The sequence below is a fragment of the Camarhynchus parvulus genome, chromosome 5, assembly GCF_901933205.1.
Source record: "Camarhynchus parvulus chromosome 5, STF_HiC, whole genome shotgun sequence".
In the NCBI taxonomy this organism is placed as follows: Eukaryota; Metazoa; Chordata; class Aves; order Passeriformes; family Thraupidae; genus Camarhynchus; species Camarhynchus parvulus.
The window spans coordinates 45,821,811-45,849,655 of record NC_044575.1 but is presented as its reverse complement, the minus strand read 5'-3'; the positions used below and the strand labels follow the sequence as shown (position 1 = coordinate 45,849,655).

General features: G+C 38.9%; 1 protein-coding gene across 2 annotated transcripts in view; it reads right to left on the bottom strand.

Moving 5' to 3' along the window:
- The window catches only part of SLC24A4 (solute carrier family 24 member 4), an 82,464-nt gene that overhangs the window by 17,967 nt on the left and 36,652 nt on the right, over positions 1-27,845 (bottom strand). Inside the window, exons 3-11 of one of the 2 annotated variants that reach the window (XM_030949708.1) lie at positions 14,005-14,081; positions 12,739-12,813; positions 10,856-10,940; positions 10,060-10,163; positions 9,257-9,331; positions 8,236-8,261; positions 7,496-7,549; positions 6,292-6,434; positions 1,496-1,665 (exon numbers count right to left, since the gene is read on the bottom strand). In XM_030949708.1, the coding sequence (XP_030805568.1) occupies positions 1,496-1,665; positions 6,292-6,434; positions 7,496-7,549; positions 8,236-8,261; positions 9,257-9,331; positions 10,060-10,163; positions 10,856-10,940; positions 12,739-12,813; positions 14,005-14,081 (809 nt within the window). The remainder of the gene's footprint in view (positions 1-1,495; positions 1,666-6,291; positions 6,435-7,495; positions 7,550-8,235; positions 8,262-9,256; positions 9,332-10,059; positions 10,164-10,855; positions 10,941-12,738; positions 12,814-14,004; positions 14,082-27,845) is intronic. The other variant, XM_030949709.1, reaches the window with a different exon arrangement.

Genomic DNA, 27,845 nt, shown 5'->3' with positions numbered 1-27,845 from the left:
TCTCAACTCCATTCACTGAGGTAATTTTTCCTATTTTTAATTTCAAAAGGAAGACTAATCCTTGTTGCCTTTGTCTGAGTACATGAAGCTCACAATTGGCCCTGCAGACATGTACAAGAACTGCTGCAGTTCCAACACACAGTAAAACAATTACAAGGATAGGTTTTGAACACGAGTATATATACCCACTCATGCACTGGAGAATGTTAGATACAACAGTAAGTTCTTACTTTTATAAAAATATTATTATTTTAATTCATTAGATGAGGTAATGCAGGGTTGAAAAGTGTTCTCTTTTCCTGACAAACTAGCAAATTCCTAAAAAGTGCTCTGAAATGCCTTGAAAAATAAAGTAACTGCACAACATGCAAAAAAATTTCTGAAAGCAGTATCAACATACTCTAGTGAAAAATAGAGAAAAATCCTATCTGAATATTTTGCAAAACTTGTGAATATATAAGTGAGAATACATAAAACCATACATCCAAAATGCTCAAGTTTAGAGAATGTTTTTTGCAGATGTTTAAAGGGCCAAGTATCAGCTTTCTACCCACACAGCCATTAAGAATTTCTCTGATCAATGAATTGAATTCAAGGATTACAAAGTCAACTACTGCCATGTGCCCTGTCTGATCTTCTACTCCTGACCATAACAACTTTCACTATTTTACTGTCAAAGTGGATTTTTGTTACAAATATACTAACAGTGCTTTCTTTTATTTTGAAATTCATAAGGCTGGCTAAACACATCAACTGTGTTATGATGCTGAAATCTATTTAGTTGCCAGAGTAAATACTTCTCATATTTGATATTGTGGGAGCAAACTAAAAACCCTGCCTTCATAAAACCCAAGGTAGGTAGGCCAAAGATTTCACCCCTAGTGCTTCAGCAAGCTCAGAACAACCACACTTGCCAAGTCCTGCCACTTCAGCTGCAGGGTATGGAACAAGCAATATACACTCATGACAATGTAGCAACTGAGAGAGAACTGAAACTGTCCAGGGCAAACTCCCCTCATGAAAATGCTTTGGTCCATTTTAATTTTGAGTTGAGGACTACAGCGAATACTAAAGAGGTAGGCAAATCTCTGAAGGAATCTTAAGTGTTAATAACACAAGAGGAGTTTCAAAAATGTTTGGTTGCTTTGTCCATTATCCTTTTATTAACCTAACCACTTTTTTAACAATCAAAACCAATTCTTCTGCTATAAATAAAATCTAAATGTGCACATACGCATACACACACACTGCAGTAAACATCTTCTGTCAGGGAAATAAGGCAGTCCCTCCTTTTTGACTGCCCTCCCTTTAAAACAGGCAACATCACCAGCTGGGAATCAATCTTCAAATCTGTTCTCATATAGCTGCTTGAGAAAGACAGTTCTATCCCAACCATAGGAACATGGGAGAATCTGAATTCCAGGATCACTATGAGCACAGCTCTTTGGTAACCCCTCTGCCTCATGGCCATTTTCTGTTTTCCTAATGAACATACCTCGTTAATGATGAGCCGGCTTGCCATCCGCATTCTGGTGCGTGGTCCAAACTTATTTGTGATCATAATCCGTAATCCAGCTTCAGGGAACCGGTATTTGGGAGGACTGGAGCAGATTATCTCATCCACCATCACAACACTGTTTTTGCCATACTGCTGTATCCCCTTCACTAATGATCACAATGGACAGAGTTAGCAGTGGAACTGACCCCACCATGCATCCCACCATCCAGAGCCAGGGCTTTTCAGGTTCAGGTAGGGGGAACATTTATTTGAATGCCAGAATTTATGAGTGACTTTCTTTTGATATTTCTGCAGCCTGGTGAATCTCCCCATCAGTTGTGTGCTTTCTTAAGATCACATGCTGGAAAGGGATTTCACTCTATTAAGGCAGCCACCAAGCCACTGTCAGATTAGTGGGAGCAGTTTTCCCCCAGCTCTTCATGCTGTAGTACCAGTTTCATTTGCTTATGTCCCACTAGAGTTTTGTACCCTTTCTCTAGAAGTGTTTGCACTGTGGCAGTGTAGACAGCCTCCTGAAACCTCTAAAGCTGTTCCACTGGATCAAGGTGCTGCACATGCAGAAGGCCCTAATGTTGTGCTCACTCCTTCTGGAAATCTTCACTTTACCTTCACAGAGTATTACCAGTATCTCTCACAAGAAAAATTTGAAATGATGACAAGTATTGTCAAGAAAAAAATCTATGGTTCTAACTAACTAACAAAGTAAACCTTTGTTAATATAAAGGAACCCATACCAAGATTACAAAGTTAACAAAATTCTACCATGTTAAGAACACAGAAACAAAATTTTATTGGGAATCAACACAAGTACAGGCAAGGACTTTAGGAGCTCACCAACAAACCAATATTCTCACAAATGCTACAGACTACACAAATCAAGCAGAGCAAGGCTCAGCAGACAGGAGACATACCCATGTGGTGTTAGAAAGCAGGGCAGGAAATACATACATAACTAAAATAAATATTAATTATTACATATAATAGTATGTACAGAAAAAAATTCTTTGCTGCTTGTTTTCTGCTTTGCTTAGCTTGGCCTCTCCCTCTCCCTCCCCCTTTGCATTGTTACTTACATTAGGAAGAGGAGGAGAATTTAGGAGGTAGAAGTGAAAGATAATTAGTATATGGTTCCAGTCAGGAAGCAAAGGAAATCTAAGAAAACATTCAACTCAAACAATGGAATTAAAATGGACCTGTTCTAAACACACAGAAGCCTATATTGTTATTCTTTTGCATTGTTGCAGTGTTGAAATATTTGTTTTCCAGGAAGACTGGATCCATGCATGCATCTAAGTCACATCATGCAAAACAAGGCTTTGCTGTCTCAAGCATCTTCTAGCACAGTTGCAGTTGAAGAAATACATTTTCCATACTGATTCAACAAGAAAAACCAGCAAGCCTGTAAATCACCCAAAAACATCTGTAACTCTCACCCTTCCAAGCATTTGAGTGTCTTGCCTTGCTTCACTAAAATGGGTTCAGTGACTACACTGGGGTCACCTGAAGTGTCATGAACATAAGTTCTCTGGTTTCACAAAGAAATGTGCCCTACGCAAAGAATCCACTCTGGAGTCTTGCCTGCAGTTTAACATCTCTCATACAGAACAGAACTAGTAGCAATTTTATATTTGCTAAATGTAAAGGAGCAATTATCCTCCTCTATCCCAACATCTAAACCAAGTTAACCTTGCTGAGTACTGTGGCTGATGATGCAAATAAGGAGCACATCCACTCCAGTGACTCTTGGAGTGTAGCAGCTTTCCTGTGAAGGAATATTCAGCCAGACAGGTTTCCTAGGAATCAGTCCTCACAGAATAGGACTCAACCACATAAACTTAACATTTGTTTTAGCTAAAGAAAAATAAACATTTGACAGCAATCCTGGTAATGACAGAAAGGCCTGATATTAAAAGTCTTATCAGATTAACAGTTCCCAAGTGAGTTCCTCCAGAGAATTAACCAAAATGCTTCATCTTACAGTGACACAAAAAACATGGGAGCACTGAAGTTACTCTGAAACTGCTTCCTAGTGCCCTATGAAGACAGTGAGCAAAGACTGAGCTTTGATAAAAGCATCATAATTAAAAACTCAGTGCTGCTGTAGAATACCTCATACTAAATATATAAGTACTACAGCTATTCTGACTTGCTGTGGCACATTACTCTTATTATATTTATTATTTTCAGTTTGACTCCCTATGCCTGTAAAAAACAACATACCTTAGCCCCATATAGTATGAACTCCACCTAAAAGTTGTTTTAAGAAATGTGAAAAGGAGAAAAGCCTTTTGCCCTTCTCCTTTGCGATAATCCTTAAGAAAAAACTCTACTGAGAACAGCTGCTTTCCCAACAAACTTACTGCTCATCACCAAAGGTTCAGCACTAACAGCCCTGTCAAAATCAACAGAAAGCTTCTTGATGACTTAAGCTCTGAAAGCCAGTCCCTCAGAAACTTGCTTTTGTCCAAATTTCTGGTTCCAGGCAGGGGTCAAACCATGCCACCTGGTGGAAATTTGGGTCAACACAATAAAAGTCAAGGATAATACACATTTGTACTTTGAAAATTGGAGCAGTATTCAAAAAGTACATGTAGTTTGCCTTTACCTGTGTGTGCAGAACTCCCCCTTGAAATGAAATTTTTCTTATGGTGAAAATCCCTCCTTTTTCTTTCTGAAACTTGAGTGGTGAAAGGTTTTATATTGTACCACAGGAAGCTCTTGAAAGTAATGAAACTTAGAAGCATTAAAGAGCTTTACCGTGTTACACCTTTCACCTGCACCCTGAGCAACAGACTATCCTTGCTAAAAACAAAGTTCCTCACCCAAAGCAACTGTTCCTCCATGGGAAGTAATCAGGCTTTCCTCCTGTAGAAAATCAGATTAAGGTCAAACCTACACCTTGGTGAAGCCAAGGGAGGTTTTTTGGTGGATCTAAAACTGTTAAGCAGTGCAAGGCAGAGGCCAGCCCCAGTTCTCTCCTTGCTATTAGCAGTGCTCCTTTCTGAAAGCTGCTGCTGGGGAAAATGCAGCTCAGCTTGTAGAGCCAGCATGTGTCAACTAGGAGGGAGTCACTGATGGGTCATGGCGTATTTTGAGAGAACAGGGGGGAAGAAGCTAGAGGCAGCCATGTGACAGTTTTCTAGGACAGCATACACATAAAGCAGTTAGGCTAACACTGCCATCCTCCCCTCCCACTGCTCACTCCAAATCCTTAATCTCTTCTTTCTGTACTTTCTCAGGCATGTTTGCCTGTCACAGGCAAACACAGGCTACACCCTGGCTCTCTGAACAATTGTGCCTCCGTTGCAGCAGGTATTTGTGTAATGGGTGCTGGAGAAGGCAAAGGGAATCTGACTGAAACTGCAGTATCAGTGCCTCTTTGAGGCAAAATCAGAAAAGAAATCTGATGTGGGCAATTGCTAGTGGAGCTTTCTTGCTTTATTTCCTGCATGTTCTTCACAAGCATTCAATAATCTACACATTTCCTTGAAAAGGAAACAGACAGACAGGCAAGTAGTCTGTGCTATTGTCTCCTTACCACAAGGGCTAGAGAGAAGAGCCTGCTGGGAGATGACATCAGAACCCAAAAAATTCCTCAAAGTATAAACCACTGGTATCTGTGGTGTTTAACTGGATTACTCTTTTCCCACGCCTCCACTTGAATACAGGAAGCATCTGTATTCAGATGATTGCATGGAACCTTGCATGGACACAAATCCACATGCAAGTGACAGACCTCATTATATCAAAGCCAATGCTCCCAAAAGTTCATTATAAAATGAGATGAAAGTATTTCAAAGGCATCACCATGTCCCATGAGAAATAATTTTAAATTATTATTGTCTAAACACCTTATCTAGGACCAGAGCAGAAGTGTGCTGTCACTGAATAAACCTATATCTATCTTATGGTAGGTATACCTACCAATATCTACCTTAAAGAAATCCCAGAGCAGAAAAGAGTGGGATTCTCTAAATTCCTGTTTGGTATTTTTTGTGGGGATCTTTCCAATGCTACCAACATTGCTGATGAGCTCAGCCTCCCAGGATGGGAGATGTGTGCCAAGAACAAAGTGAGGAGACCTCACTTGTTAAGAGCAGCCCAAGTGCTCACTAAGTTACATGGTTTGTGCTTTGAAAGTGGAATGATTTTGCTCTACAGAGAAAAGAGAGAACGGAAGAGAAGAGAGATAAGACAAAGATAAAAACAGGCTTAGAAAACAAGTCAAAAATACCCAGGTATTTTTGCTTACTTTCAGTACCACAAGCTGTATATCAACTCCTCTCCTTTATGACAAAGACACAAATAGCAAAGAACCTGCATTTTTCAATTTTACATATGTGTCTGGTGATGTATACAGACTATTTAGGCATGTGAAAACCAGTCTCCTGAGGATCTGAGCTCAACATGTCTCTTGCCCACTGATCTGTCCATGTGTTTTCCTTCAACATCCACATCTCAACTTCTCATTCCAAACTAATTTTTGAAGTGAAAATTGCTTTCTTCTTGGTAAAAAAAAGTATTTCTTTCACAATGTTGTAGCTCATCACTGAACAGGAGATAAAATGGAGCAAAATTGCCAATGTGCAAAGCAGCTTGTTTTCAGAATATAGAAAAAAATCTTTTTTTTTTAATGTGACAATCTGACTGCTGAATTATCCAGTTAACCCTGCTTACAATTGAATAGCGACACTGTTTTGATGTGCTTAAAATAAATAAAAAGGATATCCTGTGGACTACTCTTTTTCCAAGTCCTGTCTGCTCAGCCTTACCTTTCCATAGTAATGGAATGGATGGGTCATCACAACTAGAGGCATAACATTTATTACCATCTTCCAGCTCATTGTTGACTGTGTCACCATTTCCAACATTCTTGCTTTTAAGGGTGAAGAAATTTTGCATCCTCACGTTGTACCTGAAAGCGCAAAGAAAAGGTCTCTAAAAAGGTTGGATTTTTGCATTTTCTTGGCAAACTTTAAAACCATCTGAGAACAACTTATGCAGGCAAGCTGTAAAGCCTAGATGCGTGTTCTCTGACAATCAATAGGAAGTGAAGAGAAAAGACTGCCCAACTCAGTGGCAAGGTGACAGGAAAGCAATGACTGCACCTATCTCTCATGACATACAGCAAACTGCAAAAAGGCACTAGAGCAGATTCAGTGAAGGCAAAACACTGAAGCTGTTGATTTTGGAGCAAGGACATTCACTATACAGCAGCTTCTTTCCTCCTGCATCAGCTCAAAATTCACCTCACTGTTTCTTTCAGTACTGTGTTCCTTGTGGAAGGATTCTTGAGCGTTTCTGGGACTGCTGACCATACCCTTCTAAAGACAAAATGCATCTATTTTAGCACTAGGATGGGACCTAAGAGGGCTGTCAATGAGCTCTGCTAAGACTTGATGTAGGAGAAAAGGGAGTTCCAACAGGGTGATTTGTGAGGGGAGGGCACCAAGGGATGTAAGTCTAAGCAACTTGCAATAGAAGGGTGGACTCACAGACACCTGCAGTAACAGTGAGACCTCTGACTCTCCTGTCAGAGGCAGTGACACAACAGAAGATGTCAGTAAACAACCTGGTATGAGATGGTCTGAAGACAAATACACGCTTAGCACTCTATTTAATGTTCCTTGACCTCATTCTCCAGGGAGTACAAGATATGTGTAAGAGCTGACATGATGTGTGTTCACAATGGAGAGCACCCTGCAAACTTTTCATATACCTTTGTATAAATGACATTTTTCTCAACTTTTTCTGAAAGCTGCTTGACCTCTGTGCACTATGAAAAGGATGCACGAAAGTATTTGCTGCTGATTAAGCACAAACCTAGAATTAAATCGATGAAGCATAAAACCCAACAGATCTAACACAAACACGACTGGCTGTAATACCTTTCAGCAGGAAGGCCAAGGACAAAACAAGACCAAAAGAATGATGGTCAGTTAATATCTAAAGGGTACAGTAAGGAGAAGCACTTACTTCATGATAAGTATGTAGAATGAATACATAATGATGAGTACAAGGCTTTCCCACCTCAAAAAACAGAAAGAAGTGTTAGAAGGCCATTCCAACAGCTGTATGCTTTTCAAGTTTTATGTAGGAGTGTGCCTTAAACATCTGGTACAAGTCACATTTGTGCACACAGGACTCACATCTTTAAGATTAGATGGTGTCTCAGCAGAATGAGAGGGGAAGCAAACTCTCAAGTTTCAATAAACATGCAAATAAACTGCAATGCATGTATTTCAGAAATGTGCTATGCACACTGAAACCACAGCTACCCTCTGAGCACCACCAAGGCCTGTTGCAATTCAGTGCTGAAGCACAGGCCAGGCACTCTGAGAGCACTGTGAGAAGGTGCCTATGATCTCCCACTAGGATTCACTTGGGAGTGTTCATTGGAACACCTGGCATCCCCACAAATGTTAGCAGTCAGAACCAGAGCAGTAGAGTTTCGGTTACCCTCTCTGCACATGGGAATCCTGGAGCCTCACACAGAGTCCATGTACTTCCTTAATGTTTCCTGGTTCTTACATTGTCTTCCAGTTTTCCATGACCATCATAAAAACTAAGCCCAAAGAAAACACAGAATTTTCTGAGGTGTTCAATCCAGCTCATACTCTCAGTGTGTAGAATAAAAGTCAATTACACTACAACTCCATTTACTGGTGAGCCTCATGGCAAATACAGGACTGCATGGAATAATTTACACAACTTACCATTCTATTTTCTCATCATATATGAACTAGAAGAGAGGGGAAAAAAGGAAACACATAAATTGACCATTTATCTGATCTATCTCAAAAAACTCAAATTTCTTCAGCAAGTATCAGCCATATCTAGACAGACCTACTCAAGTTTTGACCCTTTTTAACCAGAACTTTCACTGTATGGATTGTGCCCCTCACAAAACATAAACCTTGTGAACAGTGCCTGGACCCCTGTCAGTGGCTGTTTTAAGAACTGTTAAGGGAAATGGTGCAAGCATCTGAAAGACAGGCAGATTTGTGGGTACTCATGTACCCACATGCTATGTTGTGCAAATGAAAGTCACTTATTCCAAAAAAACTTAACTCTTGAGTCCTTCTAACAGCTACACTAGTTGTAGCAGAACAGGCAGGCATTTTACTTCCCCTCTTGGGTCAAGTGGTTATACAGATTTTACTCCACTCTGTGTAACTACTGAATACACAGCTAGTGATCTGCTTGTATTACAAAATACAGACTCAGTGGATTCTTCCCTGCCTTGCCACCAGACACATTAAATGTGTACATCCAGGAACTACTACGCAGCTCTAGATGAACAAATTGGTATCTCACCTGTGCTCTACATGGAAAAACTTACCCAGAATCAGAAATAAAATTACTGTGTAGAAGCAAGAAACAGCCACCATTTCTATTTAAAATAGATGTGTAGCTCAAAATTTTTCACGTCCACATCAAGCAGTGTCCTTGGTCTGAGGAAAGTACTATCTGCATACATAACAGTATCCTACTAGCCTGCAGAACTTTACAAACCCTAGGTACAAAATGAATGGACACTGATGAATACGGCGGGCACATATTCCATGGGGCTGTATGAAGTTTTCATATTTATACAACATTGTGGAGCTCAGCTCTCACTTCCAGATGCCACTAGAGCTAGCTAGGAAAATAATTATTTGCCAGTGTATAGTGAGCAGGCTGGTCCACCAAAAATTCAAGCAATGAAACACAGTAACTGATAAGAGAGCTACTTACCACAATAAGTACGATCACAGATATTGTGTAATACACAGAATCCCGGAACACAGCCCACTGGGTGAGACAAACCACCTGAAAAACACCACACCTTCAGCCAACAAAAATATGGGATTTCAAAAACAAACAAACAAAAAGGCCCTGATCTTAAAATTACTTAGGTGTGTGAGCAGAGTAATCATTACTAGCAACCATTCTGAAATGAAATGCAGTTTTATGCTACCATGAAGACGTATCAGTCTGTTAGAAAATGGATCTATAATAACCATCAGTAATAAAAGTCATATAGAAGCTTCCATTATTGAAATACATTTCTTACTAATGATATTTGATTTGGTCATAATTTCAATTGTAAAGTAAAATTCATTGTACTGCAGCAAACAAATTGTTCCTCGTTCCTTTTATTTGTGGATATATTGGACTTACTACCTGAAAAAATATGATAAACAGTTTAACCATCTATTGAGTAAATAGAGCAAATCTCATGCTTGTGTCCCAGATTCTTTGACTATCATCAGTACCAGGAAGGATCAGCAGATGCCAATGATCAGTTAACTGTAAACACAGTATTGTATTAGGAGGAACCAGTTTCCTCTGTATGCTGTATGTTCAGAGTGCTGACACTACAGCTGAACTTTTTGGAAACATTCACTATTTGTAAAGCATTTGTACACTCTTTCCAATCTTTGAGGTTTTTCACAATGCCATTTTTGTCTCTGATTTTGTCCTTTTTTTAACATATGCTCATGGAAACCTCTAAATTGTAAGCAATTGAACTACGTAAAGACAAGTATCTTACTAACCTGTCCTGCAAACAGTCCACAGACACCAACAATGCAGAGGATGTTGAAAACTGCTGAGCCAACAATGGTCCCAACTCCTACATCTCCATGAGTGATAAATACACCTGCAGAGGGAGCAAAACATACATAACTACCTCTGTCATTGAATTTTAGGTCTCTCAGAACATGTACTACTTGTGAAGTAGAGACTGTTTCAAAGATTACCCAAAACGTGTTTCATAATTCAGGCTCACTTCTCTGTGTAATAATTTGGTCTTTTAGTCTAGCTAGCTGTGGCTTAGAACCTTACATGTATACTTTCAGTAAGTGATTTCTTAACTAGTTAGTTCAACAGTAAGTTCTGTGTCACAGCTTAGTTTCCAGATGTGTCACATCCCTCAGCCTGCTGGCCACACTGCTCCTGGTGCAGCCCAGGACACAGCTGGTTTTCTGGGCTGCAAGTGCACACTGGCTGCACAGTGACAGATCATGATGAGCTCATCATCCAACACCCCCAAGTCTTTCTCCTCAGGGCTGCTCTTAATCTATTTCCAAATATATCAAATTACTTCTCAAGGGAGTTTAATAAATCTCTTCTTTTGCGTCCTGTGCTCAGAATCAGACGTTCCTCTCTGTGTTTTGAGAGAAGACTCACAGTTTCATGGATATTTTGAGTAGTTAATGATACCATGAACCACAGACTAGCTGACAGCTGCAATTGCTGATTATAAATTGTCAGAAGAATGGGTACCTGTGCTTGATCTGCTGCTGACTTTTAACAGCAGATCTCAAAAAAGCTTGTGTGTGGGCTCCATACCTATAACAGATGCAAACAGTTCTGGGGTGGAGCTCCCTGCTGCCATGAATGTGGCTCCAGCAACATCTTCACTCAAATGTAGTTTCTAGAAGAAAACAACTGGTAATTTCAGCACTGCTACTGTATTTACATTGTGGACTTCTACAGTTATGTATGTAAATGAATAGTCAATTGTGGCTAACATGGAGCTGATTAAAGAAAAGTATCTCTGCAGATTCAAAAGGATTGTAAACATCTCATTGTTTTCATTAATTTACTTCTGTAACTCTAAACACAGTCATTCAATTCCCCAAATCTTAGGGGCTTCTAAGATTCAAAAATGAAAATTGGTAACAGAAAAATACAACCTTTGTGAATAAATCCTACAAACAGCAGGCTTGATTCTGACTCCACTTTTCAGCTGTGTTAATCAAAAGTAAGTCCTCTGCTGACACAGATAAAATTAGTCCAGTTAGACACAGAGAGGGCTCTGCATGGTAGAGAGATCTATTTTTAAGATGGTGTCTCTTAAGCTCTAATAGGATATAGGTAACTTAGAGCTCTCAGACCAGCAAAAGCACGTGCAGGTCCACAAGTGGGCTGCATCAATTTAGCAGTCTGAAGATCTTTCCCTTGAACTATAAACATGGTTTTATGGAGGAGTTTTTTTCCTTTTTGAGAGTCTCTAGGATCATGTTTAGTACACTATTTTTCTTCCAAGGACAGAAAAGTAACTAGTGACAAAAGGAGAAGTAAAAAAATCCTGCATTTTTCAAGCAGTTTGCCTGAAAACATCTTAAGCTGATAACAATGGCATCCTACACTTCTTGACAAAACATAAAACATAAACACAAATATGATCTATTATCAGTCATACTGCTGCAGGAGCTCAAACCTAAGTGTGCTATTGGAACTCTTGGTAGCTGTTCAGATGTTCAGCAGAATGTGAGACAAAATGCAAAGATTTTATGAAGGATCAGCAACCAGTAATTGGTACAACCAACTGGTATAACTTAAATATGGTGTCTAAGGTGCATGCTGAATACTGAACATCTGGAAAGGGAAAGAAAAGATCCCAACTGAGCATTTTACTATTTCCTTATTATTCTATTTGTTCTTCTACTGATGAGTGTAAGCTTATAACTCTGAGTAACACCAACAGGTATTTAGTACATTTAGCAACAGGAAAAGAGACTTTTAGACCAGCTACAAAAAACCCCAGGAGTTTTTCAGAAAATGGTCACTCTTATTTTTGTTTAAAAGCAAAGGAAATGAGATTTTCATTTTGAGTTTAAAAAGGATTCAAAATCTACATTTATATTACGTATTTATTTTGTTTCCCAAAATCATACTCAACACAACATTTACATGTCCTGTCACAATCAACTCAATTAGAATCCTAAATGTAATTTTGCAAAGTCCTCTCAAAAATTAGTTAATGCCATTATGTTACTTTTTTTTTGCATATAAGATTTTTCATTCTGATTCCATATCCAAGGTACATACTTTTCTCACACATTTTCTCTTTTTTCCACTTTATGCTAGGGCCACATATTACTTCCTTTCGCCTTGCTGACACGGTGGCAGATGTGCAATAAGGTTTGCATAGCCACCACATTAATTTTTCTATCTATGACATCTTTCCTCAAGTTCCTTTTTAAAAAAGGAGTACAATAATAAATCCAACCTATCCATAACCCATACCTCTTCTATTTACATGCCTCAGGTATTTAAGAGTGGGTTTTGCCATCTGATCTCATTAAATCTTTAATTTTTTCTGCTTGAGTGTGGCCAGAGAAACAAGTGTGCACAGAGCACTAGTTCATTTTTTTATGGGAAATAATATCTCTAAATAATATTCTCTAAATAAATTTCTAAAAGAGTGATAATGTTCGTTAACATACCTCACAAATTTTCTCTAAGGATGGAACAAAGAAGTCATCACATACTATGGCCAAAGCATAAAACATATAGAGAGCCTGTAAAGAAAATAAATTCAAGGAATACTTTAGATTTTTTCTGTATATGAAAAGAAAAAAGGTAATGCTACCTTTATTCAAGCTAGCAGAAATACATAGCTTCACTTTTTATTTCATTCCAAATAAAAAGTCTCCCTGTTGATAAATTTATGACATAAAAGCAGATTTTTGAATCTAAGATCTCATTTGGAGCATTTGTCAGACCCTAAAATATGAAAGGCACCACACTTTAACAGAACAGGATGTCACAACACATTTCATATAATGAAAAGTAACAGGTAAAGCTACAAATTTATGTAGTCATCTTCTATATTTTTAATTATCAGACCAAATAATTAAATAGAAAGTAAAATCAGGCTGATTAACAATATTCAGAAAATATTTACTCCTGGAAATAAGTGGACTCTGGCCATGGATCACTGCACCAAAACGCTTAGAAATTATCCTGGTTCCCTGCATAGGTGTGATTCTCCCACTGTCCTATGCAGCTTTATGTGCTGTGCCCATGCAGTGGGCTTTATCCTGCTGCTGTCCATCAAACAGAATTCCTTTATACTTTACTTTCCCTGAGCTGGGAATGAAAAACTGGAGCCTGCAGACCTCACTTGCTTTGTTTTTTAATACAATAAAAAATAAAATTCCACATGATATTTTCTATATTTCTTCACGGTTGCTTTAGGGCTTTTTAAATTATAATTGCATCTGTTGCACAGAGGCACAAAGAAAGAGATTCAAGAAACTTCCACATCATGCTTGATGTCAACAATGAAGGAATCCCAAACTCTATCTATATAACATGAAATACAAGTCATGTGATCCATTCTGCCAGGATTTTATCTCTAAGAGGATGAATGCATAGGTACTGCAAATTCAGACTTGCATCCTTTTCTTAAATCATGGAGTCATAGAATCATTTAGATTGGAAAAGACCCTTAAGATCATCATGTTCAACTGTTAATCCAACAACACCAAGTCCACCACTATATCATGTCCCCAAGGTGTTACCTTTTAAGAAATTGTACTCATATAGATGCACTAGAAATACTGAAATAAAAATATTAAAAACTCATTGATATATACCAAACTCTACATAGTAAGGTCACTATGATGATTAACATGTTATTAAAAAATAAAGATAGAATAAGTAACATACAAGAAAACTAAAATGAAGCACGGTAGAGAAAAACTTACAGCAATGATATGAAGCAGAATTCCTCCTTGCTGACGTTCTTTATTTGTAAATATATCTTCAGGAAACTCATTAATGGCTGAAAGAAAAACAAACTTTTTTAAAATATGTACACAGCATGTAGAAACGGAAGAATGAAAAACAGGGAAGCATCTGCAGAAACATATGACCAGACATAAGTGCCTCTTCTGATGTATTACATTACAGCTTGCCATTTCAGAATCTCTTTAGTGCTCTGTAGTTTTGAGACACTGTGTAATCACAGTTGACACTCTCACAGGAACACAGTACAGGATAATTCACAAACTACTGGTCAAGATGTAGCACTCTGCAATGCTCTAATCTATTTTATATGTTTTATAAACATTTTAAGATGCCAAGAAGCACATATGCATGTAACAGCCAAGTAGGTTCCTTGTAGTAATACACTGCTATATATAATGTAATATACTAATACCTAGTATAAAAAAATACCATTCCCTCCATGTAGTATCATTCCCTCCATGAGAGTGGGATACCCTTCTGGAATAATACTGAAATACCATCAACTTTAAGAACTTACTGTCAGCTACATTAGCTGACAAAAGCAAACTTTTTCAGAAAAGTTACTCCTTACCACACGAAAAAATATATGCTAAATAATTAGTAAGCACACAAGGCATGTGTTTTTTAATAAATTCTGCCTATTAAAAACTAATATTGTCTAAAGTGATTAGTAACTAAAAATGCATTAAGGAAACTTTAATGGAGTGGGAAAAAAGACCCAGATCTACAGCTGCTTCCACAATATGGTTGTTCTTACATCACTGGTTGAAATACCATGCCCCCATGGGCGCATTCAGGACACACACACCATTCACACTGCAGCCCCCATTTTTTGCAGCCCTCTGTCTCCTCCATTCAAGCTGTAGCTGTGAGAACACACCTAGGACAGCCAAGAACAGAGCCCTGGCCTGAGTCTCTAGCAATGAGAACAGGACCCTGCGCATGAGGCAGATCTTTCCACATAACTGGATGCAAAGGTGTGCAGATCCCATCACAGGTGTTTGTGCCAGAAGTGCCATCATCCCCTTACTGCCACCACATGGCAGAAGGAATATATCCCTGCTCCCTACCTCGGCAAACTGGATGTGCCATCTGGGAAGCCATTACCTACCTGGTCATCTCATTCAGATGACTGTGTAATATTTCACAGTATGATGTTAAAAATGGTTAAGGTAGTATAAACTGAAGTTTTAAGAAGTATGAATAAAAATCACCATTTTTTCTAACCTTTCTAAGGTGACTTTACTTCTGTGAAGTTAATACCAAATAGGAAATCCAAAGTCCTGAGGACATCAAACGTAAGAGCCAGAAAATAAAAAATGAGCGTAGGCATCTAATCACAAAACAAAAGCAAAGCAGCTTCAGTGCTAACTGCCTTGCTTCATAGACAGTGATAACACTATATTCTGCTGATAACAGCATTACTAATAAATAACTACTTGCAATGAACACCTGCTTGTCTCACAGAGGTAATACTACATGAACTAACATGAAGACAGCTTTTCTCAAAGATAATGCTCCTCTCTACAAAGAACTCATGGTGTGTATTTTTTCTCACACTGAGACAATTCAAAATCTTCTATAAAAGTAGGGAAATTAAACAAACCTCCGGAGCTTGGTGGACAAGATTTCTTCCTTAATGAAATGGCCACCTACTAGTGAGTTCCAAGGTACAGTATGGAGTTTTACTGTATAAACATTTGCTGTCTTTATGGCTTTATTATCCAAATGTTTGATCTAACAATCATCTATAAATTCTGTATATCTTAGCTACATGCACTGTTCTTTATTTACTAGCTGTATCATGGCTTTAGTATCTTAAATTATTTGTTTTTCTTCCCTACTGCTGTGATAACCTGGTTTCTCAGGAAAAAAGCTGTTTGGATTCCCCTGGGTCCTATTTTAGGCCTGGGAATTCAACAACACTTAGCTGAAGGGGGCAGTGGCATTCCCTCATCTGTATAAGTTGACAGAGGGAATATGACATTATCAGAGTTCGAGAGAGCAGTCTGCCCTCGTGGTACATCTGATACATGTGCACAGCAAGGCACTGCTCTGCTTCACACAGAGATATTTTCTCATGTATGGGAGATGGAGTTATCTGTCTGCCTGAGTGGGAGCTACATCTCCTTAGTTTCTACTGAAAGGAGACAGAACAGATGGGAGAAGGAGATTAAATGAAGAGCAGTACATCTAATGGGGCTAACCTTTGCCAAAAAAAGGAGGGGAACATACACCCATCATCTTAAAACCAGATAGAAATACAGAAATATTTATCCTGCTGGTACTGTTGCAAACTCATGGGTCCTGCAGCTCATCTTATCCAGCACAGATCTCAGGAGGAAGGGAGGGCACCAAGAAAGCCAAGTCTATATTGAAATGGCCATCAATCTGTTCCCTCTCTCCAATCATTAAGTGAGTGGGAAAACAAAAGCACCTTCTCCAGTTACAACTTGGAGGGGACACCACCGCCTTCTTCTCTGAGTCACGGACATAAAAAAGTCCTTGCTTATGGCATGACAGAAAGCATGATTCGCCTTTGCTAAAAAGCTCTGGCTGAGCTGCCTGTGGCTGGACAGCTATACAAGGCATGCAAAGAGCACGCCTGAGAACAGAATACAAGAGCAGCTGCAGAGCATAAGCTGCCTGCTTGGCTCTGGAGAGAAGAGCTGGCACGGAGCAGCTGGGGCAACCCCGGCGTGCCTGTGACACCTGCCCTGACGCAGGCTGTTAGCAGATTAATTCTGGGTACCCTGAGAGCATTGTTCCCACATGCCCTACCCATACCCTGACAGGCAGGCTGCCAATGAAGTGAAGTTTCAGAATCCCCTAAGCCTGACAACCATCTCAACAACCACGTGGATCTGTGGTTTTATAACCTGCATTGACATGTGATTTCTTCACCTTATTAGCAGCTGATTTCCTTACAACAAACATGCCAAGTCTTAACACCTGCTAAGTGTTCAAGCCTGCTACAACTCTTAAGGTTTTTCCTGACAGGAAGAATGGATCTGTAGGTTTTTGAAGGCTATGTGCAATCAGATCTGCCCTTGCAGGAAGGGGGCTAGGCACATGATGAACACAAAAGCTCTGTGCCCCTTTTCATGCCTACATCTTGCTCCTCTGACACTTCAGGCCCTGCCATGGCTACAGATTGCAATGCCTACCCCTTCACCCTGGCACTCAGGGACTGCTGATCATCAGACTCACCCAGAACAGATGTGTAAGGGAATGAAGGATAGACAGAAGACAGAATTAAATACTTAAATTTTACCCCTTAAATAACCATATTCACAAGCTAGCTTGAACACTCAAAGTTTGTGTCATTTGTTTAAGCACTGCAAACAGCTTTAGGCTCCTCTGCACTAAAGTATATTTCTGCTTGTGCGCAATTCCCTTTCACATTCCAGACCCTCATGTTCCCCAGGCTTGGTGTTGTGTCCATACACATGTAGTTGTGCCTCAGTGACAGTGAACAAACTCATCACTATGTGCAGAAGTGAGCTTCTTTGTACCTGTCAAGCAAATGCATGCATCATTACCTGGTGTCAGCAGCAAGATATCAACAGTTTGTGTGACAGGAGTTTTCCAACAGATTCACGGTACTGCAAATTGCACTAAATTATAATTCCATACTGATCTGCTTCGAAATTTGTTTGAAAATCATCACTCCTTCCAACAGCATCTCCCTGAATGCAAGAACCCTATACAAGCTGAGTTGCAATGAATAGGATAAGTGTGTCTTAGAACTAGTCTTGCTTTTAAAACATTTGTGACTTTAGCCCACACTGCTCTTCAAAATCAGTGCACTGGGAAGATTCTGACAGAAAGACGGTTAGCAATTTTGAAAGCATCCTTCCATATTCTCTTTACCATGAATGTCAAAAGGGTCAGATCCCTGCCATGTTTCACCTATTACTCCAGGTGCTGAAGTGGTACACTCTCAGGAAGACAGCAGTGACCTCAGTACATGTAGGCACACTCAGCTAATCCTCTTGCACAACCTGTGCACTGTAAATATTGTGATAGTAATTGTGTACTTGAGAAAAGAATTGCAGGTAGCTTTTGCTCATAGAAAAACATTGACTTCAGTTATGTAATGCAGTATTAATACCAGAAACAAAGTCAAACCCTAAGATCTTACCAACACAGTGAAACTAGTTTACTCAAATATAAAATGTGTCATATGGAAGTCCTCCTTTTTAATAATACTTCCTAAATTAGATGTAATGGATTTGAATAGTCACTAGAAAATCATAAACGTGCCATAGTACATTGAAGGCTTTTGGGCTTTTTTTCACAAGCTAACAGGCCCTTAACTCTAAATTGGCAGTGAAGAAAAATGGTACACTCAGCAAGCATATTTAACCATGAAAGCTGGTAACACACAAATCTTAACAGGACCAAAGAAGAAATAAAGATCAGTTCACTGATCATGTCAGATGCACTCCGGATAAAGTAGGAATTATCAAGCTCTAAGCTCCCATTCCCATTAGACAGCTGTTTCCAGTTTTCTGTAGCAGGATGACTTGAGGATTTTCCCTCACACTCAGTTCAGCTTTTGCTGTGTACTAACCTAGGCAGCAGTCTTACAGCAAATCAGGAACAGGTTATTCAAAGAAATACACATGTTTATTTGAAAAATTCTGCAAGGATGCTTCTGTAGAGAAAACTCTTTAGTAAAGTTGTCTCATGGATTATACTACCTGAGCAACAATAAGGCAACAATAATAATCCAAATGAAGTGCAATGAAACTATCTGAAACACCACCCAACTTCTTTGAGAGGCATTTGTGCATCCATGTAAAAGTGTGTGATGCCAAAGATCAAGCTTTCTATTTACAGGCAAAGCACCATCTGGCAGGAGGCACACTAAGCATCCTCCTCCATACCCCTCACCTCATAGACAGTAGAATTATGAGCAAATTTTATCTCTCTGTTATATTGATTCAATTTACATTGCTCAACCAAAAGAGAACTCCCAAGTGCAATCATATGTGCAAAGGAAAAGTAGCTGGTTATGAAGCAAATAACTGACTCAACTCTCAACCATGACATCCATTTAATGTATGATTGTTAAGAACGGTATTACTTATGAAATAGCCTTGAAAATTCTCTTTCCATCAGTATGAAGATATGAAAATATCTATACAAAACTGGATTAGCTACAATAAAAAGTAGAATTAATAGCTTATTAAATCCTAGACTTACATTGAGTTTCTTCTCTCTTTTATAAAAAAAGTATTTTGACTCATTAAGTTGATATTAAACAATGAAAAAACACATTAAAAATTATCTATCAACCAAAAAATTAAAAGGCAGGATGAAATCCCAGTTCCTGATCTAGGGGACTCAGTGAGGACACAAGAATACACAAGTACTGCAACATGAGGATGCATCCACACACCAGAGAGCAGCATTTCGTGTATTAACCTTTGTGTTACTAAAAAAAAAAAACCTCTAAAAGGTTCCCAAGGTTCAAAATAATGTTTTGCTTGGTTTTTTTCTCCCTAGCCTCCAGACCATTCACACAATTTCTGAACTGTTCTAGCATCTTCTCTTATTACAAGTTTTCCACTAAGCATGAGTGTATTCTTCAAAATGCCACCTATGGACTGCAACCCTTTTATTTCACACATCAGATTCCTAAACCAGGGTGTTAAAAAAATTTCCACCTTCTCCCCTTTTTCACTCACTTACTCATACTCCGTTTACACTACTCTGAGCCAAGGCTGGCAAACAGTTCAAACACTGCCAGGGTCCAGCGCTGGTGCAGCTTTTTCAGATATGACATGCCATTTCCAGGCTCTGGGGGGATAATTCTGGTTCTCAGGACTGAATAAACACCATGGAATAATGTGAACAGCTTAAATTGTACTACCTCTTGACTGTCCTATGAATTAACTAAAGACATCAGTTATTACCAGTAAATAATTCTATCTTCTACGTGGAATTTCCCGTTCTGAGCTTCATACATTTGACACTCCCTCTCCACCTTTCTCTCATTTTTTGCTTCCTGAAAGTCTGTCGTTTCTATGGTCTACAGCATCTTGTTTCATTTGAAGGAGAGAGCTCTTTGGCTGTGTCCTTTTTAAATACAGAAAAAGTGATGTTCCTGGCAAGATCACTACCTTTTGGAAAAAGGATAATGACTGGATTAACAATCAATGCTGTGACTCACATAAAAAGGACAGTTATTAAAAGGTCAGGCAACTTTTCAGCCCTTCAGAAAAGAATCATTCCTTGTTTTTCACAGGCAAACCTTCCAGCTGCAAACAAGCTGGAGAATCAAACATCACACTGAGGTTTTGGTATCCTCAGCTCAAGCTCAACGAGGTCTTGTTTAGAAGTTTTTTTACTCCCAGGCTCAAAAATCTCTTCCAGAACTAAAGGATGGAAAGTATTTATGCTAATTGTTCAGCCTAATCGCTTATAAACTCAGCTTATTCACCTCACCACAACACCAAGAAGAGGCTGCTTTGTCTGACATGCCAATAGCATCTTCAAGGGGATTTCACTGCAGGTCTATTCAAAAACTGTACTGCCAGGGGAAAAATGACAATCTGATTTCTGTAACAATGGGCTTTGAAATCAACCAGACAAGTTGTAGCATGTCACTGAAAAAAGTGTAATGTAATTTTAAGACACTGTGGACTAGTGACCCCCTTTGAAATGACCCACTCCATTTGGCACAAAAGGACACTTCTACACATAGTGGGTATTAACTCCCCAGTTGAAATATTTTTTTTAACTACTTTAACAAATATTTTTACAGAGTATTCACTGGAGCTGCTCTTACTTTTACTGTTGCATTATGCCTAATGAATAGCTTGACAATCAGAGCAGACCACTCTCTCTTCCTTGGTTCCCAAAATGACTCTGTCAGCAGGCTGTATACAAGGAACAACCACCACAGAAGCTGCCCTTGGCAGATTTCCTCACACTACAGAATTTCATAGCAGGGAGAAAATCTTCCTTGTGCTGCTTGAATATGCAAGCAAGAGGGATCAGTTAAGTGAATTTAGTCCATGGTAGAAATCTTCTTTTCTGAACATCTGAAGACTTCATTTGGCACAGGGATGCATTATTAGTCTATTCCAACATTATTCCATTGGTGCCACATGAACAATGGGATCAAAACTGCCCTTCAAAAAGTAAAAGCTGGCCATGATGGTAGAGCTAATAAGAAAGACAATTACATTTAAGAGCAGATATAAATGAAGTGACAGGAAATATCTTTCTTTATAAAATATCACTGATCCTGTTCCATGAACACCTCTGCTTGCAAAATTACTAAAAAAGTACTTTTCTGTACAACCAAGTTCCTTCTACCCACCCTTCTTCAGTGAATAAAATTGGGTGATTACAACCTCCTTACATGTATTGGGGACAGACCTCAAATAACACAGAATATGGTCTATTACCTGCCAGGTACACCCTCAGTAGAAGTGACAACTACATCCAAATGGCAAAATTGACTGGATCCAAGTCAGACCACAGATTAGGTTTGAACTGCTAGTAGCCAGAAAAGCTACCATGTTACTTGAAAATTGAACAGATCACACGTAGAAAACACTGAGATGAAATAATTAAGCAACGACAAGAGCTGGCACAGCAGCTATCATTGAGAACAGAAGTGCACTTTAAATGAAACTCTGGTATTGTGCCTTCAGTACAGTGAATGCATAATAATAAGCTTTTGAATCCCTTCTACTTTGGTAAAAGCTTCAGCATGGCTCATTTAAAAGCAGCTGTATTGGCACACACCATTCTTTTCCCCCAAATGCATAGAAAAGGAAATGAAATTTAATACTTAAAATATACCCCATCCAAGCAGGAATGTTAACCATCTAGGAAAATGGTGATATTCTTCAAGTTAAAACAGCACAAAAACTATACATGGCTAAGATTCTACCAGGCTAAGATTAAGTTAAACAAATTGCTTTTTTAGAATCAAATGGGCATGAGGTAACAAAGCAACAGCAGACTTTAAGTCAGGCCTACTAAAACCAGAGAAAGGCATGCAATGGGTATGCATGGGTATTGTTTACTTTTTTACTTAGAAGCTTCTCTTTCTAGATATAAAAGGAAAATTATGGAAGGCAGTTGTAAAAAGAACTAAATCAAACATTTATTCCACCCCTGCCAACTTAGGTTTGTTTCCAACAGTGAGTTTTCCTGTACTTTGTCCAAAAAGCTCCTTTAACCAAGAGGGAACAGTAAAATTCAAAGATGCTGCACTAAGGCAGAGGCCTTAAGGCCTCTTTGCTGAACTTACTGAGGCCAGAATATCCAAGAGAGTTCAGGACAGGCTAACTGTTCCATGAAAAGCCAATACGGAACTCAGAAGCCCTATCCAGCCCTTAAAAAAATCAGGCTGTTGATGCCACAAACTGGGATCTGCTGGTTAATTCTCCAAATTTTGCTTTTCTCTTGGAAGAGGCTGAATTTTGGAAAATTATTTTAAGTTGCACCAAATAAGCTCTCAAAAAAACCCCTCCAACAGTGTTAAAAACCTCTGGATGAAGTCAGGCTTTGAAGTCAAGCATTCAGTGTAACTTTTGGTTCCATATACCCCTTGGTGCTTTGAAAGAATCATTTTCATATGGAAATCAGAAGCACAATAGTTTTTCTGCGTGAGCCACGCTTATGTGGTACGGCTAAGTCTCATTACTTTTTTGTAAAACATATATTTGGTTTTTTACTTTTTGTGAAACCACAGTCCTGAAATCGTGCAGTTATGTAAGAACATCAGATTTCACTTAAAACAAAAAACTCTGCCTGTAGCCTTTGTGTTTGTAGAAGAGGGCACAAGCCCAAAAACCTAAAAGATTTACAAAACCCAGAAGATAAACAAAAAAGAGACCCAGACTTGTTGTTTATCTTTTAAACAAACATCACAATTTTGTGGGGCCAGGTTTACACTTTTTGAGCACGCAGGATTACTAGCATTACTTCTCAGTGCATATGTTTTAGCTCAAAGTCACAAACACAGAGCTCCAGCATGCATTCTCTGCTCAATAATAAAAAATGACATCAACATATTTCTTATGCCACAGATGAACAATCTGCTTCACCTTTCCCACCTGGGTAATCCCATCCAAGGCAACCAAGCCTCAGCCCTCCAGCTCCTGTGTCATGATTCATTTACTGCATAAATAATTTTTCAAGTGGCAGACTTGCACAGTCCTCTCCAGACAACATCCCTTGGAGCACTTTCTCATTAGTCTAGAAACTCAAAGAAGCTGTAAACAGCCATGCGGTACTTCAAGAACAATCTCTTAAGTTGTAGCCTCTACTATATATTTCAATATCCTCATATTTTATAGGAAATATGGTAAGTAAAAACCAGCTTCTTAGAAGATCTGGAGACATCCATATACTAACACTGCCTACTAAGCAGTCCTGGAGATTTCAGGGAGGGAAATTGATTTATCTCCTAAATGCATAGTAATTATTCCAGAATAAAAGTCATATTGATGTAGAATAGAGGCAAACAGCAGAGAGTCCACTACTGGAAAGTAGTAAGATAAACATTACGATAATTTCACAATCCAAAATCACACTCCTTCTCATGCTGTCTTCAATCACACAGAATGCTATTCCATGGCTATTTAGAATCTGTAAAATAAATGTTGCAATAAAGCTCATATCAATTCACAGAAAGAAGGAGAGACAAACTGTACTTAGGGCAATGCTAGATAAAGGGGAATACAATGCCAAAAGCCACTGAAGTGAAATGAGCAAAAGGAAGGAAATAAGGGGAAAAAAGGTACATCAATTTAGTAATGCCACAGCCCAATCATGAAAGATCTGTACAGGTTTTTTTTAGACCTTAGAAGTGTAGAAGAAAGTACAGTCAAACACAACACACACACCTCTCTTTAATCCAGCCAGCTCAGATACCATTAACAGGGGAACTACTGTCACACAAGCCTCAGCTCTTATGGCACAGGCCCAGCTGGAAGTCTGGATATATAGGTCATAGCTGGAGCTCCTGCTTCACTGCTGCTGGTTCTACAAATAACTCCCTTGAACTCAGGTATTTCTCCATTTCTGTACAAATTCTCAAGCTGCAAGTCTAGAGTGCTGCTTTGTAAAACCAGGCATCCCACTGCCACTATCCTGTGTGCATGTACTGCATGCATGTGCTTCTCATGCCCAAGTAGCCATCAATAGTGCACACAATTTAAACAGAGCCAGCAGTTTTAATTTCTTTGCAAACACCACTGCCCGACAAGCAAATTGATTAATTCTCTCCACCTCATTCTGCACTGGTTTACTAATCAGTCTGCATACAGACTATGAGGTACCATTCTGCAGAAAATCCCAAACCAACACATCAAAAATGTATTTGTACCTGATGGATGCTCACAAAAGGCTTAGCAGGCACCAAACTATATTGTCCAGCCTTGGGAAGCAAGAAAGGTACATCTACCTGGACCACCAGAAAATCACACTGGGAAATAATCACAGTCTATAAATAGCACTGAGGTAACTACAAAAATAAAGACAGAATTATGGAGTCTCAGAACGTGGTAGGAAAAGAATCAGCATCTGAAAGCTAATGAAGGCAGAGAAACTCAGTGAAGTATATGCACCAAATTCACAACAAGAGGAGCAATAGAAAAATGACATACTTATCTAATTGTACCAAACAGCAGCACATATTTTGGCTATATATTATAAAGCACTTTCTGAAACCATATACATGAAATTAAAAAAACACTCAGAACAACATCCACAATTTTTTTAAAGAAACATCACACCAAGAGGGTGCCCACAAAATACATGTAGAAATTGCTCATCCAAAGGATGCTTTTGAGTCTGGTCTAAATGAGGTAAGTCTCCTGTGTTATCCACATCACACTCTGCAGTGCCATTCAAGGAACTTAAACACAAAGCTGCAAAAGATACAGATTGCTTTCACTTCTGCCCATGTAGGAACAACACTGCGCTACTCTTCTGTCTTAAAATAAGCTTGTATCATCTTCATCTCATTACATCATGTGGTTCAGAAACTGGTTTTGCTCTTTTAGAACTAGTTTAGGTGAATTGAAGAGGAAACCCTACCTTTCTAACATATATCACAAATACAAAGAACATATATATATGTATGTATGTATATTCTGTTCATATTCTCTCTATATGTATCTATTTAGATTTTCCTCAAACAGTTGGGAGAAAAAAAACCGAACATGTACAAATAAGGTGGCTCCTTGTATTCCTGCTGTGCACCAGAAAACAGTCATAAAAAGAAATCTGATAGAATATGGCTGCAGAAGCAGAAGTTGGCTGAAAGAGTGGTCAGAAAATGAAGAAATGTGGACTAGGACAGCGAGTACTTAAAGACAGCAGAGCCTCACCACAAACTTCATCTGCTTTCACCTGATCTAAGGCAAGCAGAGCTTTAAACTGCTGATCTGATAATTATATCTCATCTGCCCAGAGAGTCAGACCTAACATTTCAAAACTTCTTAATATGCCCATTTTGGATTACAAAATCCATTAACTTTACTAAATAGTATCATTGTAACTGCCTTCAACAGCTTGGCACAATGTAGCTGAAGAAGACATCAAAGTGACTGACCTGCTTGTGGATTTCAATTTACCGGGAATCAAGGGTTTGCAAACACCAAAGGACACTTCCAGATGAGTACCATTTTTCTAGTTCTCTGTTCTGTGAAAATGCTTCTTCTGCTACTTGAAAAACAACAAATACTGGGCATAAAATCTTGCACCTGGTCTTTGAAACAGTAAGGCCTGAGAACCCGTTGTTGCTTAATAATGGATTATTCCTTTCAAACTCCTTAACTTGAGCATGGCAAGGCTTTGATTCCAGTTGGCCAGTCTGTCAGAAAGCACTAGTTACTGCTTACTTCAGCACCTCTCATCAGCCTCTAGCACAATCACTGCAGTCATTCAATCACCGAGCGAAGCTCTTGTGTTATTTTCCAGCGCAGTTTCTCTCATCGATGTTAAACTATTTGAGATAGATCATTCAAATTATTTTTGCAGTGAAGACACAAGCTGAATGATAGAACATGATTTCCCCAACTGCATGGTGTGATTAATGCCACAATTGGGAATGATATGTACCAGTTTGATTTCCAGCAGTTGTTCCATCCACTAGAAAAACCTCTTCCCATTCTTACAGTGAAAGCATATATTGTGGCTTAATACAAGGCTGGGCAGCTAACCAAGTAACAGCTTGTTGTTATCAGTTTGGTTTTTTCTTCCTAAATTTAACAGTTGGGAGACTTTGAAATGTGTCTGCAGATGAATCAACAGCTTAAATGGTTCAGTGAGCAAAATAATTTTATGGGTTTTTTTTTGGTCAACATGGGGATTTTAACATATTTGCAACTTCGCAGACATAAATTAGAGTAAAACTCATTTCAATTTTGGTTCCCTTTAACTCTCATTTCCTAACCACATTTTTGCTGAAAAGTTAATATTGAAATTAAGAAGCATAGCTCCACAGAAGTTAATGGAGCTCTGCTGATTTACATCAGTTTGAGATTCCAGCCCACATATTTTGCTTTAATTAGAAAGGTACAGAGGCATAAACAGTGGAAACATTGTAAGCGCATGATGTCGCTCTCAAGTTTGAGTTTAGAACTAGACAAAAGAATCCTGAAGTAGAAAAACTGTTGGGATTATACATTTCAAAAAATAAAAAGTTTTCATGGTGCATCATAACAACTACATGGCACAAATCAAGGACCTAGATTCCATAATGGGCGAGTGCTCTGTCCAAGTACGGTCATCAGCACAAATCCAGCCCACCAGTTACTGAAGTTCCTATTAATATTGGTCTTATTTGAATTAAAGTTCTTCTTTTTAGAGTCAGGCACCTATTTAACTACTCTAATAAAGTTCCTGTGAAAACACATTTGCCTTTGCAGTTTATTTCTCTTATTTAGCTTAAGACAGTTCCAGCTGTAACTAAACAGTAAAACTACATTCTGCTAGACTACAGCACTATTTACACTGAGAAATAATTCTATATTATACCAATGATATATTACATATATACCACTGGTAGGCAAAACAAAATTCTAAATATTGAGAAACATATGTTGACAATTCAGCCATTATACTCAATGGCACTGGTTCCCTTTTTCCAATGGATTCACACCATTAAGAGTTCATGCAGCTACACCAGTAGCACAGACTGTAGAATAAAGCTGAGCTAGTATATAGGCCATAATGTCCAAAGCCATAATGTAAGGCTTTCTACACAACTGAGAGGGGAAAAAGCACTGAGGCATCAGTGTCAGACTGGGCTCCTTATTGCAGCCTTTCACCTAGCCATGGTGGGCCATGCTCTGCTACCTGCACGGTGAAGCAGCAGCAGCCCTGGAATGCTCCAAACTACTCAGTCACTAATAAAATGTGAAGCCCCACCCAAGACAAATGTCTCAGAAAGCAACTGGAACATGACCCCTTAAGGAAGCAGGGATAACACCTGAGAGTTAGAGAATTTCACCCACACCCAGTATCATACAGGGACAGCAGCCCAAGATAGACCTAACCCTTTTACTCAAGGCATGCTGCAGCACTCAGAAAATGACTGCCAGACTGAAATAACTTTCATCATTTGTGGAAGTATTTGGAACACAGGAGACCACCAGAAGAGTCAGATGTAAGTGGTGTTTCACACTTCAAGAGGCCTGCCCTTGTTTTTGGGTGTGACACACCACACTTAAGACAGGGCTGGGAATGATAAAAATGTAAGGAAATTGCACATTCTGATACACACAGTAATAACTGTAGGCCTTTACAAATACCACCA